Genomic DNA, 23,160 nt, shown 5'->3' with positions numbered 1-23,160 from the left:
GATATATGATCTGAATGGGGAATGACTTTCGACTCTTCACAAAACTTGGTCTGGCAGACGGATGTATAAGCTGACTGGAAAATGATTTTGGACTGTTGGTCAGATATAAGGATGAATTGACTGACTGGGGAATGACGTTTGGACTCTGGGTCTAACAGACAAATGTATGAACTGGCTGGAAAAATGATTAAGGACTAATTGTCTGACAGACGGATGGGGATGGATGGACTGACTGCGGAATGACTTTAGACCGTTGCTCTGACAGACGGATGGATGGACTGACTGGGGAAAGATTTTTTGGACTGTTGGTCAGACATACGGATGATTTAACTGATTGGAGACCTACATTTCAACTGTTGGTCTGACAGACAAATGTATGGCGGGGAATCATGTTCAAACGCTGATTAGATAGATCTGCGGGACAGACAGAGGCTGGATGGACTTATGGACTGATGGAATGATGGAGATTTACCGATGCCCTTACGGAAACGGTTGTCTCGTGAATCTGATTTCAGTAGAATAAATAGATATTCTGTATTTGACGGGTATTTGAACTGACTTGTAGACGAATGGGTGGGTGGAAGGACTGATTTTACACATATAATATATTTTTTACTTTATTGAATTGTTTTTATTCATTAGATATGATATATAAGTCATATGTAAACACTGTGGTTGGTATCCCCATATACACTTTCCATTACATGATTAAAATGTTATATATTTTTATTATTTTAAAAGCGAAGATTTGTCTTATTCTAATAATAAAAATAAATAAAAATTAATTAACTTTTTTTCTTCTTTTTATCTTTCAGCATAATTATCTATTCATCAGCTGGAAAGGGCTGTTTATACATGTATTTATTGCATCACAACATGCACATCTACGATAGGAGCTGCCAGGTCTTGGGCAAATATGGTCAACTATAGAACTTCATTTTATTTTTACGTTCACATGCCCTTTTGTCCGTACAAAAATTGTCTTCACCATTTCACTATAAAACACATTAGGTCTCTTGTATTGAAATTACCAATAGCCTTTACTGATGCTGTGTACATGAAGACATTATTAAAAGGTACAAAACATTATATATTATTTTTCCCATATTGGTAGGATATAGTGGAACCATGTCACATTTTTGTGTAATGTTTCATAACACTGGAAACATCATCTTCGTCATTGATAAGTCATGGAATAGAAAGGTTTGAAAAAGCCAAATCAATATCGGCAATTTTAATAACTGCACTTTCTTATATTCAACCACCATATCAGGTTATTTATGATGAATTGATAGGATATTGTCGAATTCACATATGTTTGATGAATGCGAAAATGTCATGTCCGTGAGCTTGCGATTGATATAAGGAGTTATGTTTTAACACAAATGATTACTATAGTTCAAGTATTACTAAGAATACACCATCCAGCATCAAGGGACGCAAATTTATATGGTATCAAATATAATTTCCCATTGATCCAAGATTGCCACTGCTATATATTATACAAAAAAAAAATCAAATAAAAAAAAGGGGGGGGGGGGGGGTCCAGAGGGCCTGTATCGCTCACATGGTTTGTTATTAATAAAAAATGATCTTATACAGGTTCATTTGTTTACTTCCTAAAAGAGGCTGTTGAGTGGGTGTCAGAGCCGCTTTCCTCGTGGAGGATTCTGCTAGCCTAAATATGGTTACATATCATGAAGTGTTTTTTTTTTTTAAATGTAATCATTACAAAATTAACAAAAACAAATACATAAAGTTTAATGAAGCACAGACTAATGTTGCATTACATCACATTTATTGCATTTGTTATCTTAAAAAATATTACTTATTTCAAAATGATTTTACACATCTATAAAAAGCTTAATGAAAGGGTAATCATCAGTTAAAAAACAACGGAACCAAAAACAATAAAAAACATATGTCTTTTCTGTGTTTTTTATGATTACACAAATGTAGGTCTCTGCAAGTAGAATTCAAAGCGTTCCCGAAATGTTGTTTATTGTACTTTTATAATAGTATGTAAAGGTATTTGAAAAAGCACTGATTTGATGCACAATAGACGATGAACTCAATAAAAAGTCATAACCAAACAGTATTGATATACTGTACGTTGACCTCTTAAAGTGTTATTCCGAATGAAGCTAATAAGATCTTCCAAAATGTATCGCTATTGTTAAAAAAATAAAAATGCTAGTTACGTTAGAAAGGTAGCAATATTAAAATTAAATAGGAAAAGGTACATTTAATATGAAAAGCTACAACGTAACAATAAAAAATGATATGTAACGTATCAATTATATCAGTAATAAAGTATTAGTGTAAAAAGGTTATAACGTATATAAAAACAAACAAATATTGAACAACAAATTGATTATAGTGCAACAGAGACTTAATCAATGATGTATCAAGTTGTTGTCAAATATTCAAAATGGGTTTGTATAAGTAAGCACAATGTTGCATTTAGCGTTTTTCGTGTTACGTATTAACAATTTCATTTCAATATATTTATATTGTCCTTGTCTTTAAAATGATTAACAATGCTTTCACTTCATGCCACAAAATGTCATCAATATTTGTGGAGAAAATAGAGTCTTTCAAACATATTGACAGTTCTCTCTTTTGGATTTTGAAAAAAAATCGGAGGATGGCGCGAAATTCGACGTTATCATGACATCACAATAGAGGGGTCGACGTTGCTTATTGATTTAGAAAAAAAATAATCCACTGTAAAAATCAATGGAATAAACATTTAAACGTATATAATGTTATCATGTAGTCTGAAATAATTTATTATCAGCATTTATGTCACTACTTTGTCAGTATAATATTCTTATACTTAAAATAATATTCAAGAATAGTAATTTTGACAACAAGTTTTTAGAGTATGTCTGACAATCAAAAAGAAAACAATGCATTTAATAGCAATGCAAGCATCAATGGACATTGATTATATCCAAAGGATTTCAGCCAATTATCAGAAATAAAATAGAACAAAAATCAACCTTTGTTTTCAATGAACTTAGTTGTTTTGCACATTAATGGTAATCACACACCACAGTTGATATATACGTCCTCTGCATCCATATATCGCAGTTGATATGTACAAAGTTAGTATCCAGATATATCCCATTGGACATATTCATGGTTAGTATTCAGATATATCGCATTAGACTTATACATGCAGAAGTTAGTATGCAGATATATCACAGTTGATATATATACATCGTCATTATCAAGATATATAGCATTGGACACATACATGGTTAGTATACAGATATATCGCAGTTGATATAGATACGTCAGTATCAGAATATATCACATTAACCATATGCAAGGTAAGTATCCAGATATATCGTGGTTGATATACATATGGTCAGTATCCAGATATATCTCATTGGAAATACAGATGGTTATTACCCAGATATATCGCATTGGACACATACATGGTTAGTATCCAGATATGTCGCAGTTGATATATATATCGACAGTAACCAGATATATCGCATTGGAATATGCATGGCTAGTATCCAAATATTTCGCATTTGATATATATATAAATATATCGTATGTATCAAGAAATTTTGCGTTAGACATATACATGGTTAGTATCCAGATATATAGCAGTTGATGAATATATCGTCATTATCCAGATATTTCGCATTGGACATATACATGGTTGGTATACAGATATATCCCATTTGATTCACACATCGTAAGTATCCATGTATATTTCAGTTAACGTTGATTCACACGTTGTAAGTAACAAGATATATCTCATTTGATTCACACGTTGTTAGTTTCCAGATAAGATACAGTTGGTGTATCTTCGCCAGTATCAAGATACATCTCATTTGATATATACATCGGCAGAATTCAGATATATCTCAGTTGATATATACATCGTCAGTATCCAGATAATCTCTTAACATGGTATAGCAGCACTGGTATTGGTCCTGAACAAAACAATAGTAACTGTATATAGATAATAAATTCCAAGCATACAATTATATTAAAGAGATGTATATTTGCCGAATACCAAAGTTCATACCATATCAAATCGTATACATGTATCAAAATGGTAAGTGGGCTACAACAACGACCATTATTTAGTACAGTACATTTACCGTGAACTTAACCTTAGAATAACTATAATAGAATTTTACCTCCACATATTCTTATAGATCAATAAAAAGATTGTTGAAATCCACACAGAAAGAAAGTCCATCTGTGTGTATCGGTTTGTAAACAAAACAGCAATTAATTAAGTTTAAATACATTCTATATAATTTGATAATTTAACAACTTTTGTAATTATATTGAATCAATATAGGAAAGAAACCGCCATAAGTAATGAACTTTATCAAACAATCGTAAAAATCCCTACATCCGAACATATTTCAATCACCACATATACGATCTGTTTATCAAAATCAATCCATCTTGTGGTATTGTGTTGAAACCGCAATTTGGCATTTTTTTTTCTTAATTAATCTATTTTGATAATATTGACCTGCTCACGTAACAATATGAAAACCAAGATTTGTCAAAATTTGTTTATTTTAGTAACAGATAGACAAACAGAATGACAGAGATAAAAACTATAGTCTTCAGCACCATTATGGGATCCATAAGCATCCTTTTATGAGCATCCTTATATATACTCAGTTCTTAGATAAAGCAAAAATCTCATATGACATGCATTTACTTACATAAACGTTTTTGATATTAAGCAATAAACTGTTATTAAACTTGCGCGCATTATGCAGTTTGTCTGCAAAGATATGTAATCTATATAGACAATATAGTCCATAGTAAGATAGTGTAATAAATATTTGTGCAATATTATCATTTTGGGGATGTATACATTAACATTGATTAAATTAGACCAGTTGACGTTACCATGTCAACTTTAGGTGTCAGCTTAATCCCCACAGACTTCACTTTGCCTTAGTTATATCACTGGTTAGAAGACATACGTACAAAATTGATCAAAAACTCCGGACGTCGTACTAGCAGCTGACGTGAGATCTGATAGATATCCACCTCTTCGTCACACTTCATTTGGTCTCTGGCATTACTGATACAACAAAACAGCCCACTCTGTGAATGTCCGTCACTGTAGCATTATAAGAAATATGTAATTATGACACATTCACATACAAATTCAATGTGATATGAAAGCGTTGTGCAAATAAACCTAATACTAGATACTTTCAGAACAAGAAATGGTACAGCCAAAACGAAGGGGTCGCTGTGACTGTGTGGTTAGATGTCCCGACGTATCACCACAAACCCCCATCTCTGGGTCGCAAGTTTGAATCCCAAGAGGGGTAGTTGCCAAGTACTGACCGCTGGTCGTTGGCTTTCTTTAATTGACTCTACCAACAAACCTGGCACGTCCTGAAATCACCCTGGTTGTTAATAGGACAATAAACAAATAAAACAAATAATCCCAGCAAAAATGACCAGATAACATTGATATATGGGTATGCACGGTTACATGAGTAGCAGCATGATGCTAGTCGTTGTCAATACATACCGACACATAACAATTGTTGTTTTGGTGTCGTCTGATTTACGTCGGCTGTCAACCAACTCCAGAAGCTGAAGCAACACTGACGAATCCTTCGGAACTGATGAGTTTTTATCCCAACCAGTCATGTGAAACACTCGGAGGTTGAGAGAAGTATTGTTCTCCTGGGAAAGTAAGAATATAGCCATTTAGGTAGAGTTTCTGATAGTGTGATTATGTTGAGTTCCAATCAAGATTAATCACGTAAGTCATAGATAAATGTTATTGTTAAATGATGTATACAAAACCTTACCGAATTTCCGATTTCAAGAGCATGCAAATCTAAACATTCTACGGTTGAGGACTTTCCCTTGTGGTCCAGTCTATAATTGCTGATGGTTTTAAACCCGCCGTCGCTAGGCAACCATTCCTGAAAGTAGAATCATCTGAATGGTTACGTTACAAGATCATAATGACGACCGTGAATGTTTGCACAGAAACCATCATTTTTCAAAAATTAGAAGGTCTATAAATTCATACTCATACATCTGCAATAAATTGCAAAACAGCGTTGTGATGTCTTTGTCGACATAAATCTCCCGGAGAGATGATTTGGTATGGTACACTTACAATGACGTCCGTGTCAATGACCACGAGTGTGTGACAGTTGTGGTCCATAATCATGGTCAATAGATCCACCACGGTGTCCTCCAGGGGAGTCTGAGTGACGATGTACCCAGTCTTGGAGGTGTACGACTTTTAGGCAGAGAAAACAAATACTGACATTGAATAACTTTGATGCTCACACATAAGGAAGCGAATCGTGACTTTTAAAAATAGAAAGGAATAGGATGCACAAATGTCGATTACCTATATCAGTGAAATATCCCATGCGACATCCTCAGACCAAATATATAACAAACAAAGCTCATTGGATAACGTCAGGAAATAAATAATCAATAAATGACGTCATATGATTGTCTCGGAAGACGAAAACGAGCCATTTGAGCCGGATTAATACTGTTTTATAAAGTTTTAGAAACGAAATTAAAAGTTCAACTTTTACTCTCGTCAGAATCTCAATCTCGTGGTTGTGTAATAAGATATTTATCAAACTCGTTCAAAATATTAAAATCGTTGAAAAAATCACATCACTTAATCACTTATGTGAGATTCTGTATTATAGAATTGTATACGGGGAACTAAATCGGTTTACAGTAATTTAATTGAAGTGGATAAATATATTTCCTTTAGGGTGTAATTATATTAGGGCACATCTACATCAATTGAATATTATATTAGAATACATCTTAATTCAATGACTGGTGAATGGAAATGAAGATTCATCGAATGCAGTAATAAAGTCATACAAGTCTAATTATAATACCACTTCAACCGTAATGTTACGAGAACTGTATTAAACAACATCATAACGAAATAACTCGTATCATGTATAATGAAACGTGTATGTTCTAAATACTGAGACACGTGTGCTTTGAACAAATACATTGTTACATTATATACGATAAATCACTTACCGGTATCATGACAGCATTGATGTAGTCTGTTCGTTTACTTGACTGGGATTGAAGGTAAGTCCTAAACCTATCAACTGTAGAAAAAATCTTGATAAGCCCTTGGTATCTTTAAATCGCACATTAACAGCCATGCATACCAATAATGTAAAAATTCGATGAATAAATTCTAATTATACTTCATTTTTGTATTTACAAAAATCCAGTATAAGACCATTCGTCTGTTGTAACAACACCTTGTTATTTACTTACAGCATCGAAACTGATTGGACCTGTAGATCCTTACATTAAACCATTACCTGCTAAGACGGATAAGGTCCTGTTCTTCATCTGGTTAGATGGCAGTAAGGCGGCCCTGTAGTCATTCTTACCATAATTTGGTTTCGCAGATTGCGTCATCTACACAGGTCATATATATATATATATATATTTATTGAATGATACTAAACTTTTTTTTTGACGAATAATATTGTGCAAAAACAAAAACAAATGCTTGAATGAATGCATCGATAAATGTGAATATACAAATGAAAACAACTAGCAAACACAGACCTTATTGCAGTAGTTTTGGTCAAGATTATATATGCTCTGAATTTCCATAATTTCAATCGTCTAAAACGTGGTTACGTGATGTGCAATATGAAGCATGTTGACTCGGTGTTTCTAAACATGGTAACACTGAGTTAATATTCCTTTACGAACTTCATTGCCAACACGCTGCATTCTTAAGAGAGGCGTTCTATGACCAACGTTTTTTCTGGTAATTAATACACACATTACAGACTGTTTATGATATTTGTTAAAGAAACGACATATGACAATAATATACAAATTAAGGACTTTTATTTCGGTCCATAAGGTGTTATATTGTCCTTGTACAATTTAAAATAATGGTTTTAAACTACTCTCTCGGTCATGATTTAATCTACGCAGGCGATAAAACACCATGTGAGCCTCAATTGAAGTCCATAATTGATATATATTTGCACACTGACTGACCAATTTCACATTACCTGGTATTCCTGTCTGAGCTTTGTTTGGTTGGTAGGATCACCATTGGAGAGAGCACTAAGTTCCGAATGGAACTTTTTTCTGGGAATCAGAGTGTCCGGCATATCGAAGGCTTCAAGAAGTAGCTTATGCACAGCTATGTATTGTTCCTGGATAAAGCAATATCTGGACAATTATTACTGGCAAAGGAGTAACTCTGAAAATATCCGAATTATAAAAATTGTTTAAATTAAAATTACATATGTAGGTACCAATGTAACTTACGGCAGTTTGAACCATGTTGACTCTATCCTTTCGCATGGTTTTAATGTATTGCGAGACGTCAATTCTTTCAGTTTCTTTACCATACTCCAGGAGAGCGTCAAGGGCGATGAAAGTTCCCGTCCTACCAATACCAGCACTGAAAAACAAGTTCTTTAGAAACAACTTGTTCAAAGAAACATAGTTAGTAGTAAGTTTTACATAGACGGATTTAGTCTAAAAGGGGCATTTGATATGCATATATATTAAAAACAAACCAGTTTTAATAGCAGTCCTATCTCTGTGACATACAATGATTGTCCACTGTGGTCCCAGAATGTGGAATGTAAAAACATACTCGCTTGCTGTCCTCCATTACACATTTGTGGTGCGTCGGATTGTGTGCCGAACCCTAGTCCGTGCCAATGAAGAAAAACAAGTATTGCCTAGACCTATTCAATTTTTTTTTCAAAGAGTGGAATCACGTGTAATCGCTCTAATAAAAAGTGATTTTGTCTGTTGAATTAAATGGAAGGCAGAAATAGAAGTTTGTGATTTCGTAACTAAGGACAGACTTTTGGTCAATATTAAAAAACTGAATTATGTCAACGTGTTGGATTCTTTCATGAAGCGAAAATATATAAGGAAACTCTAGCACTGTTCTGTTCTAGCAGTTACCAGACGATATTTGGAATTAATCAAATTAAATGATCTTACCTGAAAAATAACTTCATCAACTTTTGCGTGATTATTTATTCCGTTTATTTATATTTATAACTGTCACAGGCTTGGACACATATTAAGCTGTACTATTTGGAATTTCAACAATTTCTTTTGAAATAGTTAATAATATCTTGGTATTTGTTGATATAAGTTTTTTTTTTTAATTTTTCATAAAAATTGTAAATTACAACTTTCCATTTATATTTTGCTCATGATTATGCAACATGATTAACATCACTTTCATTTTGATTTTAGCATCATCCTTGGAACTGTATTTGAGTAATTCACATATACATGTATCTGTCATTTAGAGAAAATATTGGTTCCATTGTGTAAGCATAATGCCATATTTATAGCTCAAAAATGTAAATATGAATACCAAAAGAGTGACGTTACCATCAATTTATATAGACGAGGCAAGATATTTGTATAATTTATCAAAATATAGGAGAAGTGAGAAGTGTTTTTTTTTCAAACATTTCGACATATTACCTGCAGTGAACAACCATTCTCCCTTTCAATGCAGCCTCGTAGTTTTTCACGCGTCGATGAAAGACGACGAGTTCGTTAGGGTCAGGAGTCCCATGGTCTGGCCACGTGGTGTAGTGAAACTGATGTACTTGTCGGACTCTCTTTGTCTGGCAGGAAGTTTTTAAGTACATGTATCATTTTGTTTCTATTTAATTCGTATAAAGGTGTGTCTCAAATATTTTGCTTTGACCTTTGATTCATTACTGCCCTTTATTTTGAATTACTTTAATCAATGACAAAACAAGCACCAATCAATCGTAATTACTATGCAAGTATATTGCATTGAATTTTTTTATACTATGATGTATATCACTGCATTGGTTGATGTACTAAATTTGTAATTGATTATTTGAATGTATGAAACATAGTTGTGTTCCTTCTGCTTATTTGACATAAGAGTTGTCTCCACTAATATAATTTAATATCATATGTTACACTCATTTCTATTGGTTAGATATTTGAGGATGTTTTTTCCATCGACCGAAAAAACGGACGGACGGACGGACGGACGCGTAGCGTCTGAAACAAATGTCTTTCCATTTTTGTCTTTGATTTCTTAACCCCAAAAGATATTGAGAATAATGCTTAAATATTTTGATGATAAAAATTCAAAATTTACTGAATGCTTACAATACATGAAATGATTAATTAGATATATATTCATTTTAACGGATTTTAATGATTGAGATGTAACAAGGTGTAATATATATATCTAAAAAATAAAGTGGTTTAGTTTGTTTGAAATTAAAATTATCAGATATGAAAATGGTCAGAGGTTTTTGTTCTACGAAAGGGGAATACGTTGTTATTCATATGATACATAATTGAATGAAAATTGAAAAAAAAATATAAAATATCCATGGTACTTACCTTCTTCTCTGTTACCTTGAAGTCCCTAATGACATAGAAAGCGTATGCGCGTTCCCTCTCCAGTACTATGTAAAAATGTGGCGTGTCCAGAGGTTTTTCTCCTTCATCTGGCCAATACTTGTCACACTTCGGCTAAATAGGCAAATAAAAAAATAGACCAGTGCTGGTTTATTGACGTATTCATTGTAGCAGTTAATCTGTAGATTCACATACATGTACGTATAATTATAATGTTAGAAAGTTTTATAACGCGGTCGGAAATCGTATATTCAAATACACTTGTTTTGTATATTCGATGATTTTTTTCTAATTGATTAGCATAATAGGAATAAAATCTTACGTATTAATTCATATTATAATATGATACATAGACGTACTTTTCCTCCTTCTATGAGGTTGGTCAGCATGACGATTTTCCCTGTCTGTAGCTGCCAGATCATCCTCCAAAAATCGTTAACAGTGCCGGGTCGTGGTCCTGAGTAGAATATCAAACTAACATAATCAGATATATATATTTAGAAGATGCGTATTTAAATGTTCCATATTTACTTAAATCGTATTACTTCCGGAGTAGATTTACCAAAAAAACAAAAATATGTATGACGATATAAAGGTATGCATGCATGGGACCTCCTAGGATAAGTTTTATAGGTTCGCTGGATCAGGTAATACATTTAATATAGCTCTGAGCTAAATCCTTGAAACTCATCAACATATCTCAAATACCACATAGTTATAAAAATGACTAAAATTATACCTAAGGAAGATGCAATACCTAGCGTCTTGTTCAGATTATGATATAATGAAATTCATTGGCTATCGCAAAAGAAAAAAAAGTTATCTGGCTACTGAGAAACAATGTATACCTTGTGTGGCGACGTACAGAGCGGGTTTTGTGACACTCTGTAAAATCAAAGTTTAAAGTTCATGACTGCTTAACAATGCGTATACTATTAATAAAGTTTCAAATTAGATTGTCAAAGCCACTTGTGGAACATTATGTACCATAAAATGATAAAATACTATTTCCAATGACATATCATAATCTAATCGATCAACGTGACTTAGCAGGTCTTTAGATTATTATTTTACCAATATAAAATCCTTTGTTCACCACAAAATATATTTCATTAGCTATGTGAAGAAATATTTAATATTGGATGTAATTATCATGTTTTGATTTTATGAAAAAAGGTAAAGATATTCTTACGTCTATGTAGTTAGCATTGATGTAGTCTGTGTGTGGATCCGTCCCCACAATGTCAAGAATCACACGAGAATGGTCGTCTGTATCATGACATCAAAAAATGTTAAAACTTTTAATGAATTCAGTTTATCATTTACTATGAGAGCTTTTAAGATTTTTTAATAACATTATCAAACTTTATCTCGTAAAAATGATAAATTCTCATTATGTAAATCTGTTATTTAAAATCAGATTGAACATAAACTGAAGGGATTCTAATATAAGGTTAATCAGCGGGTTCGCCTCGACAAAGTTTCACTATATATTATTTTTATAATTAGTAATTTGCATATTAAGATTAGTTTTTTGTTGAGACAGCGTAGAGTTAAACAAAAATTCTTACAAGCGTATTTATATATAACAATTTATTATAAGCAAATCATAGTTAGCAATATGTAGTATTTTCTAAATGAACACAGGTATCTTTCCCCTAATCTGGTAAGACTCAAAAAAACTAAGTATATACATTTTCTTACACGGAAACGTGGTTTTAAACCGATTCTTGACTTTGTTATGGTCCAGCGTCCCTGTTGTGTGCTTGTGTAAATCTCCAGAGGGTATCGACTGCAATGTAATTTAGAACTTTTGAAAATAATTGTATCACACTTTTCAGAAGTATTTTTTTTTTATTATCGATCAACTTACAACTATACCTGATATTATAAGAGACACTTGCTGCAATTAATTAATATTTTTTAGCATTCTATGAAAAGCCCTATTTGTTGTGTTAAAAGACGTTTTGCGTACATCATCAAGAATTTTATGGTCACATCATTCCAATAGATTAAGAAAAACTTACGTTATACTCGTCTTCGAAAGCCTTTGCCTTGTTTTTCATTTTAGTTTCGACAATAGACTTCAGTTCGGAAACAGGAAACCCTATTGGGAAGGAGTTATAGTAAACATCACCGGAACCGAAAGCTTCTTCGACCAGACCAGTGTTCATATATACACTGGCGCCTGCTTCGGATGGCTCTTCTTGTTCTGTGATAGACGTATACATTTCATTAAATATTACATATACTTTACAAATATTTTCATTTCTAGATATGTTGTAATGTTACTGCCATTATATAAATGCCGATCTTTTTTATCAGATCAAGCCATGAAATGAAAGTAAGAAAAAATAAATGTAGACGGGCTCTGATGTTAACGTAAATTATGAAATTATAGAATGATATCTGAATATCATCCTCTGACGTCTGCTGCATCCAAGCTGGAAAAATGCATAAAATACTAGATCATGAAAATTAACTAAAAACATACAATGGAGACTATTCCGATCTCAAAATACACGAACTATCTCCTAATCTTATCCTTTGTGTTTTGATTTAATAAAACGGTATGTTTGTCATTAGCTTGTAATAAGATACATTTGCTGAAGAACCTTCTATCTATTTCAGCAGCAGCATTGCTATGGAGAATAACATACATTTGAACCTCCCGTCTATGTTATTTGTTGAACATTGTGGCATTGATGTCTGAAAACAATACCATATATTTAATGAACAATCTTCCGTATAAATTGTTTTCTTAGTTCACTTTGGCAATGGTTTCTTTAAATAATCCCATAGATTTAAAAAAAGAACCTTCATTTTTGTGTCGGCAGTAGAATAGTATACGTTTGATGAAAGATATCCTGTCTGCCTTTAGTTATTATTTATCAATATGTACCTGATATGTTCCTGTAGATGTTGCTATCAGTCACCACAGATCTACGGTTCGTGGAGTCTGGTTGAAGATATAGGTTCTCATTGCTCACACCAATATTACTAAAATGCTTCTGTCGTTCAGCATTTAGTCGACGTCTAGAAAACAAATCCATAAATTATTGATACTTTTGAAATACCATTGTACTTACTTTTAGTATATAGAATTTAAATTTTACCCGATCGTATGACATCACAGCTCTATTTTGCATATGCATTCCGGGCTGAAACGAATATACGTACCAAGCCTGCTATATCTTTTGGCCACATCATTATCTTCTAAAAGTTGAGCTACAATATTTCCAAAAGCTTTCCCCAACAGTAGAAATTATAAAACATAATTATTACTTTAACATTTAATACATCCACAAATATACATAAATTATATTATTGTTAATCGTTACTAATGAGACTCATTCACGTACCACGTGATACCCGATAACGTTTGTGCGGGACAATTGTTTCTATTGGTGAAAGAATGGCGTCAGATGACGTTATCGCGGGTTAACGTCATTTCAGCGGGAAGATTACAAAGAGTTACGTTCCATCACAACTGGAGTTACTAGTCCTGCACAAACGTTATCGGGTATCACGTGGTACGTGAATTAGTCCCATTTAGCAGTTATTTACTTAAGCATCTGCCACATTCCCTCAACAATGTATTACGTATATAATGATTGAAACACGTTTTAATATATCCGTATCGAACAGTTTCATACGCATTCAAAGGCATTTAAAATAAAATGGAAAACTCAATACCTTAATTATCAGTAGCATTTACTAATTAGAATTCAAATTTAAAAAAAAAAGTTGTATTTCGCCACTTTTACTGATATCATACGTCGCTGTTATAGAATATTACCTTCTGATAAAGAGAACTATAACAATAGCGACAATCCCGACTACAACCACTCCTACGACAGCTCCCACTATCGGTCCTACATCAACTGAGGAAGCAGATTCTTCAGACCTTACGGTTTGTCCTATAAAAAGATAAACAACATACCAAAATAATCTTCATTAGATAATGTTTTGATAGAAAATACCAAAGTGTTACACTCTCAAAATCTTTTAATATTTTGGGTTACATGTACATCTTTAATGCTTAATCTAAAGTTTTAAAGTGAAATTTTAACATTTTAATCTTTCATATAGGATGTAACATACATTAAAATGGTTTATGGTAGTTACGTGATAGAAGTTAAAATAAATGTTACTTGTTGCACACAAATCTCCTTGGTAACCATCGTCACATGGCGTTACACAGACACCGGTGTCTATCTGACAGATACTGCAATGCCCACACGACAAGCTGCAGTTCTGTTCCATAAAAACCTTCAGCACATACTTTGTTAAAAGATTTATAATTATTACCCTTAGACATATAATTGGCATACTTTGTCCTAGGTATGACATTTGAACAGAGCTTAAACATAAGTCCAAAGGACTGAAATAATTCTACAGATATCTGAATAGATTAACACGTTTTTATGCCATGAATATCTGCATGACAATACAACCCATATGAGTGGCGTAATATTCAAGGATAGGAAAGAGAGTGCGCGGTATTGATCGCTAAGAGTAGTGAACACTTTTTAATATTCCTAAGCGTGAAAATAAAAAAGAATAGTATTTTGATGTACAATTATGTTTCGTTGGCTTTGAAATCCTGGTTGATATATAAATATACCTGTGCATTCTCCATTTTGTTGTTCACAATATAAACAATCGCTACCACATGTCTTTGAACAGTATACGCCATATGATCCCCTTACACATCCTACAAAACAGATACAAACTCAATGTGGTTATTAGTTCACGTATTTCTATATTAAAGATACAAAAAAATGAATGTGTGTGCTGATCCGATATCATTATATTTTGCTCATCTTATAAATTATGCTTTTCTTATTTATAATTAAATGCTTAATGTTTCAAATGCATCAAACAAGTTGAAACTTGTAACCGAACAAGTTAGGCATGTATTCCATTGTTTCGTTTATAAGTCTATGTAGTATAAGAAAAACCCAAAAGGTGATCATTTTGACGGCGCTTATGTTGACATAATTACGCAAACTGTTTACTATCAAAATTTAAGTTCTATCTTCGTCAATATATTACCCCTAGCTTGTAGCAGTATAATTAGAAATCGTTTAGGCAATACTTATCCAGCTTTTAGTGGCGTTTCTAATATTCTAGGCACTATTGGCCAATCTAAACTTAAACCTATCAACAAAATGTAAACATCAAATACATATCATCATTTAACAGATGTAAAATGTATCTACCTTTGCAGTATCCCGTATTTTGTTCACACAAGGTCCTATTACAGTTCCCTGGACAGTCCATGTCACATGTCGCTCCGTATTTTCCAGGATTACAATCTAAATATGTTATCATCCAATCATAAGACATATGCATATACGATTTGTCTGCATTAATTACTTGTTTATAGCTAAAGACATTTACGAAACTTATCTAGGAAATAAAAACAGACTTGCTCACCGACACACTCCCCGTTATCCTTATTGCAGTGTCTGTCCTTGCAATGTTGAGAACAATTCCGTTCACATTTTTCGCCATATCTCTGAGCAACGCAATCTAATAGCATATTAAACAACTAAAATAAATATGTTTCAGTTTATATCGCTTGATTCAATTTATTCATATGGCATTAGATTGAATTTATTATCTTCTAAAAAGTATAAAATATAAAGTATAAAATGCATTCACTCATTGTTATGTCGCTGTTATTGGGATATTTTTGTTGTTATAAAAACTAAGCCAGAAAAAAAACATTGTATCGGTAACAGTTCAATGTTTTTATAACACAAGGTAGTTAAAGTTGTCTAGAATTAGCATTCCTTAAATAACATTAGACTATGCTTAATACACAAAGTAATTTGACGGTTTATCAAATGGAAAAGTGAAAATGAAATATAACAAATAATGATCTCCGTTTACAAACGATAACACAATTTGATTTACCTATACAATTTCCTGTGTCCTTTCCACACAACATATCCTTACAGTTCGTAGAACAGTTCCTATCACAGGTGTTTCCATGTTTTCCAGCGACACAACCTGGAAAATGATTGGCATTTTACTAACTGTTTGTATCGTGGTCTATTTTCGATTGGCGTTCTCTTTATGGTACCCTTTTAGATACTGCCACTGGTTACTTCACCAAATTTTACCATGCAATCGGCTAAAACGGTGTCTGACATTTCGAAAGGTGCGCCCTTAATAGTTATTTTCGTAATGCTTCTTTCTACTTCAAAGAATCTTATGTTTCGTTCTCGTATTGTGATTCCTCTCACGAGGTGATTGTTTTTCTTCGCATTGGTAAAAAAATATAATACTGTTTTCAATATTTCCATACTCGTTTGCAATAACCATAGAAAGTATTTATTTCTAAGAATAAATATTGTTCTACGAAAGAATCAAACTGTAATTAGCACATATGAAACGGCTTTAATTCCTTTCTTTAGGTACGCATGCTTATACTTATTTTAATAACTTAAAATACTGTTTTTTATTTTATAAAGCCGTTTGATGTTGTCAATCATGATAAGTAATTATAATAACAATTATAAAATGATAATTGGTAAGTTAAGTACGAAAGTGTACCTTACCATAACAATTGCCGCTGTCTTTATCACACAGTCGATCCAGGCAATCGATGGAGCAGTTCTGTTCACATCTCACGCCGTACTTGTGAGGATTGCAATCTTTGAAGTAGATTTATAGTATCAAAAACAATACAAATGCCTAACTTAAAAAGTGTTCGTTCTGCAAATATTTAAATATATATTATTAAAAGACAGGAAAGTGTTATGTACGATGACTGCAATTGTTTCTTTGAGAATAAGTAAGCAGTTTACATCTCAACGTAGTCAGGCACTTATTAAGTGCAATATTCAAATGGTAATTATGTTATTTTTCGCTTGTTATGTTATTCATTACTTAACTGATCCGTATATCGGATATCAATATCAAAATACAAGTAAGGAAAATAACCTATGCAATGTCCAGAAGTCTTTCCGCACAATGTGTCCTTGCAATTTGTAGGGCAATTGTCAGCACATAAACCACCGTACTTCCCGGGAATGCATGCTGTAATTATCAAAACCATTGAATATTGCCAAATTCTTTTTTCTTACCTTAATATCACTATAATGTTCGGAGTCCGAGTTTGATATTGACAGATTATATATATATAACATCATCTTAACGAGTGTTCTTTTCGTATGAAATTTATGACTTCAAATTTGTACATGAATAAAGAAAACTTCAATGTGAATTGAGTGTTGCAAAAATCAAGAGGGGGCAGCATTTTTTCACACGCACCTTAAAAATGACATAATATTACAATCGTTTAGACACTGATGTCATCAGTAGAATACAAAAAAAATGTTTACACGTAATGCATTGCCGAGGACAACGAATATTAGACCATTAACATAATATAGTGTCCCTCACCCGAACAGAAGCCCGTGTATCGCTCACACAAGTTACCATGACAGTTCTCTGAACAAGGTTGTTGACAAGTACTACCATGCCATTCCAGTAATGCACTCTGTAATAAAAACAGTAACAAACAAAAAAAAAAACAAAAAAAAACGAGAAACAATAATAAATCTACAGGGGCTCTAAACTCAACTACACGGAAACTTCTTCTTACTTTTATCTGGTCAAATATTAAATGAAAATGGAAGGATAATAACTTTTCTATCAACAAAGTATAGCTATAGGCATAAATACATTACATTTTCAAAATCAAAATGAGATGAAAAGAATCACCTTTTCTTCAACTAATTCTTAAACAATAGCTTCTGAACAGTTGGACATTTGGTCTCTTAAAAAAGTTTTTTTACCCTTTTGACTGTGAAATAAAGTCAAAGGGATCCATTTAAACAACCCTTATATTTCTTTATGAAGAATGCTACAAGCCCATTATTAGGTTTTTTGGTCTTTTATTGATTTTCACACTTTTGGCCTATTTGATCTCTTATCTCTAATCAGGTAATTCATTTGAACATTATATTTTTTGAAGACAAACAGTTATTGAAAAATAGTCGTTTGACTATTACAAACAACGACTGACTATGGATGAAGACGGATAATTATAAGTCATACGTATGCATGTGGTCAGATAGCGTACCGATAAAATGTGTTTGATTTAAATATTTAAGCTGTTTTAGACGTATTATACACGTATGTATTTTGATGTGATAAAAGTTCTGATCAACATTCTCAAGCAATGATGCATTTCTAAGCCATGGTGTGCCACTCATTTCGTTGAACAATTTCAAAGATTTATCCATGACATTGCAAAAAAAGGTATGTTGCAATATTTGAAATAAAAAAAAAAAATGGTATATCTACATTATGGAATTAATTTAGCATTGCTCACCGGTGCAGTTCCCATCCTCCCTGTCACATATTCTATCTTTACAATATGAAGAACAGTCATGCTCACACATTAGTCCCCACCTTTGTGGATCACAATCTGGAGATGAAAAAAATATTACAAATCCTTTACGAATTATTTTATCGATTTTTATGTTAATAATAAGGATGTGTTCTCATATAGAAGTAGCTCATTGCCTTTTGATGATCACATTTAGTAATTATAGTTCTTTGCAAAGGAACTTTACTTAGGTGTAAATAAGTTCGTTTGTGGGAACAGTTACATTTAACACCTTACCGTTTAAAATACAGAGAAAATTTATCAGTAGTGAAACTTGAATATCATCTTATGAAATCATGATTATACAATATCCATATACAACAATAATATAATGACAATAAAACCAGGCATGCATGTCGCTACGCTATTACGCATTTGACATTATATTATGAAGTGTCGTGACTTGATAAACAAAGAAAAAATCAAAATTGTTCTCACCGTAACAGTTCCCGTTATCCTTATAACAGAGATTATCTTTGCAGCGTGCAGAACAATCATGTTCACATTTAACGCCGTGTTTCCGAGGGACACAATCTGTGAAAAGGGAGAAATGATTTAGGTAATGAACTGTCAGATACGTTTAGTACCAATACAATATATTATGAACACAATTACAAATAAGCATTTCTTTGATTATGATATTTATATGTCTAATTTGATAGCACAATATTAAAAATAAGGAAATACAATTTACGATACCACATATCTCATGCCTAATTTTAAATTCATTTTGACATATTTTTAGTTTGTACTGCAATTCCGTGTTTCTGTTGCATAGTCTGCCCTGGAACGTCCTGATCGCAAGTAGGTCCATACTTCTGAGTAACACAATCTGATGCAAAAACAATAACACCAATCCAACTTGTATTCACTTAAGATGTTCAAGAAGCCATTTAATTGCAATTGTTATTTTCAAAAAAGGTAATGGATGCTTCCATATCATTTGTTCGGTTAATTAAATTCTTAAAAATTCAAATGCTGGTATGTTGATGTTGATGAATTTTCATTTGCAAATCTAGTTGAATGCAATATAGCGGCAGTCATACAAAATATGGACAGTAGACACTATAACAATATAGCTCAGACAAAATAAATATCGTATAACCGGTTGCTTCGTACGGAAATGATATTTTTGAACTTCCGTGGGATATTGTTATGAACGCGAAAATTTGATATTCGAGAAATTATTCAGAAAGGACTAAATCGTAATAGGTTTTGCAAACCAGCTCGCTAAAATGTAAAGCTGCTGATTTGCATTTGAAAATGGTATTTTCGAATCAGAATATTTATCAATAAAGTCTGGGTCATTTAATGAATGCACCATAGATGAGGCGCATACTCAAATACACAAAGAGCTTAGACTTATACCATAGCAATGTCCAGTTCTCTTCTCACAAGACATGTCTTTACAGCCTGTCGAACAATCTTGGTTACAAAACTCGCCAAATTTCCCATTGAAGCAATCTAAAATGAAAATAAACAACATTTCATGGTGTCACTATGCGTTACCGTATACGTCTTCGCTGCCATGATGTATTTAAAGTCAATTTGCTCTCTTAGATTGTTATTATTAATTGGATATGTAATATATAAATGTATACAATAATGTGATGTGATACCAGCCTGTAGGCAAACGTATTACGCCAAAATAACAAAAAAAACAGAAATAAGTAGCTAAATTAAAAACACAATTTAATTACATATATAAAAGTCAGTATACAATTTCTTATGTAATTGGTGTTGATGGTAACAACATACCAAAATTAAAATTGTTAACCCATTCCTACTACCAAGATAGTTATAAATACATTATGTAGCATTCCAACACATAATGTAATACTGTCTTCTAAATTAAGTATTTCGTAGTCCAATTTGCCGAAAGTAAATCTGTAGATTAGAACAAACAAAAATTTAGATAAGGGCAAATCTGTAGACTAGAGCAAACAAATCTGTTGACAAAAGTGAACAAACCTGTAGACAAGAGCAAATCTGTAGACAAAGCAAATCTGTAAAAAAGAAATACTGTAACCTAGATTTTAATCACTTTTGAGAGACTGTAGAGGACCTCAGTTTTTAAAGCGAACGTGAACGTATACTCTGAATATAAAGACATTTCCAGATAACAGATTCTTGATGTACATGTATTAGTGGCAGCAACAAATAAGGCAAAATCTATACAATAGAAACGTATTGATACTTACAAAAGCAAGCCGCTGTTGACGAGTTACAGTTACCACCATAACAGACTGAAGGACAATCGGTTTCACAAGTGTCTCCAAGTTTTCCTGCAGGACATCCTGTTCGGAATGAAAAGTAAATTCAAATATCGCATTGTTTATTTTTTGAGTTTCAGTATTGGAACATAAAACACAAAAGATCGCTTATGTAGATGTAAAGTTGATTATATGAGATAAATTAAAATGTTTTATATTTGTATCTAAAATTTTTGCGACATAATGATGTATTTAAATAAGTTAAAAAATCAGATTTTATTTCTGATTAAATGTGATTACAATCACATCGCATCATTTAACAATCACATCCCGATCGATCAAGATTTATTGTGTACACTATTTGATAAAAAAGACTAACCCTAACTTGCACAATGTAAAATTAGATTGTAAGAAAAAAGAGTAACAATCTATTCCAAGACTAGTATTTTAGATATGGATACAGATGCATTATGTTTTGCCTGCATCCATTACTTAACTACTTAACTTTAACTTTTACTGAAATCTGAGTGTATCTGAATCATAACCTTTCATTACACAACAACTATTCAGTTAATCTTAAAAAAAAAGACTAATATCAAACATTAACTGTTTCTATGTTTTATCACAAGTTTAATTTTTTGTATGACTGTTATGCATGCTTGTTAAACCTCTAGGGACATTTGACATATTGATTTTGATTATTCTTACAAAACATAATTATACAGTCATTACTTTCCATAAAAAATTAACGTATACAGTGATTCTAACATTATGCAGCGTGAGGTGTTTGACATACTTGCTATAATTTGATTATCTAATATTGCATTTCATAATTATTGCATCCATGAAAAAGTGTCATATAAAATTTTATTGCTACCACAGTTGAGGCCACATATAATTCTCTCACATGGTCAATCAGAATAACAATGCCATGAAGGGGCTGAATTCCCCTTCATGGTGCGATTGCATGACCATGACAGGAGCTGGATATGTATGCAGTCGGCAATTGAAACAAATACTGTAGGTGAGAGAGGAGGGGGTAATGATTACCCACCTTATTCTAATAATTAGGCTAATCAATACACCAATAAACCAATGCTAAGCAGAAACAAGAAAATACAATAGTAAAGATCAAGTTTATATCAAAAGCTTTATAAATAAATATTTCATTTAATATATAAGATAGCTGGAAAGCAACATATTGTAAACATTTTTGCTCTTCAGAAACCTTAATATCACCAAATGACACGTTGAAATTAATATTTATGCATTCTATCAAACGAAAATGGATTTAAATCTAGTCATTTATCAAGACATTCAAAATTTCCGATATAATAATTTTTAATTGTCTGGTTTTTCTTATATTCGTTTGAACAGAGTTGATAGTAATTGTTTTAATTGCTTTACACTGATCAAAAATTTCATTGCGCACCTTACAACATTTCGCAGGTCAATTTGGGTTTTATCAAACACATGTCATTTCATTGCGCCCCTAATAACCCCTAATGACGGAAAGTATTCACAAACATAGTATGTACAGGTAAATAAAACAGAGAACAATGGGAGAGTGGATATATGGATGAAAGATTTTTATTTTTAAATCAACTCGTTTGAGGTTAAAAAGTTTTCAGTCATTGCATCATTTTCTAGGCTACGTTTAAACACTCTTCGCTTCGTTGGGGAGCAATACATTCCTTATTACTTGATTGTCATGCAATAATCTTAACTTGTTGGCACAATCACATATATTAATTGGAGTAATACTCACCCCAAACCTGAACCTCACACAACTCTAATACCGCGTCGTTACTATACCATGGTTGTCGTTTGTTAGAGTTTCTATAGTTGTACACAGTCACATATTGACCTACATACGGGCACTGGTGTGTTACAATCAATTGTACGGAAGTATTAGTTGAACTGGTGTCCGTGAAACACAGAGTGCCGTCTTGTGGGGAGCTGGTGCTGTTGGATACATAAAGCTCGTATCCTGCCAATCTCTTCTGGAAATTTTCTAAGGAAGGAAGACGACAGAGCTTATTATCTTTGATGAGTGACTAGATATGAAAGTCATGCCAATAATATTCTAATACA

At 32.6% G+C, this 23,160-nt stretch overlaps 1 protein-coding gene across 1 annotated transcript; it reads right to left on the bottom strand.

Annotated features, from left to right (window-relative positions):
* Positions 1-2,754: 2,754 nt before the first annotated feature.
* On the bottom strand, positions 2,755-22,974 carry LOC138324662 (receptor-type tyrosine-protein phosphatase epsilon-like). The gene is given in 31 exon segments (XM_069269695.1): positions 2,755-3,956; positions 4,984-5,119; positions 5,543-5,700; positions 5,829-5,945; positions 6,146-6,271; positions 7,054-7,127; positions 7,350-7,449; positions 8,064-8,210; positions 8,326-8,461; positions 9,517-9,662; positions 10,426-10,557; positions 10,803-10,900; positions 11,292-11,328; positions 11,636-11,712; positions 12,148-12,235; positions 12,471-12,655; positions 13,346-13,479; positions 14,243-14,363; positions 14,598-14,700; positions 14,702-14,727; positions 15,071-15,160; positions 15,669-15,764; positions 15,886-15,981; positions 16,369-16,464; positions 17,016-17,111; positions 17,401-17,496; positions 17,863-17,959; positions 19,292-19,387; positions 20,222-20,317; positions 21,055-21,150; positions 22,835-22,974. Coding segments are annotated over 30 exon segments (3,108 nt in total). The 5' UTR covers positions 21,094-21,150; positions 22,835-22,974; the 3' UTR covers positions 2,755-3,887.
* Between the last annotated feature and the right edge of the window lie 186 nt (positions 22,975-23,160).

The sequence above is a fragment of the Argopecten irradians genome, chromosome 6, assembly GCF_041381155.1.
Source record: "Argopecten irradians isolate NY chromosome 6, Ai_NY, whole genome shotgun sequence".
NCBI lineage: Eukaryota > Metazoa > Mollusca > Bivalvia > Pectinida > Pectinidae > Argopecten > Argopecten irradians.
Note: the sequence above shows the minus strand (reverse complement) of the source record. Positions and strands in the feature narration are given on the sequence as shown.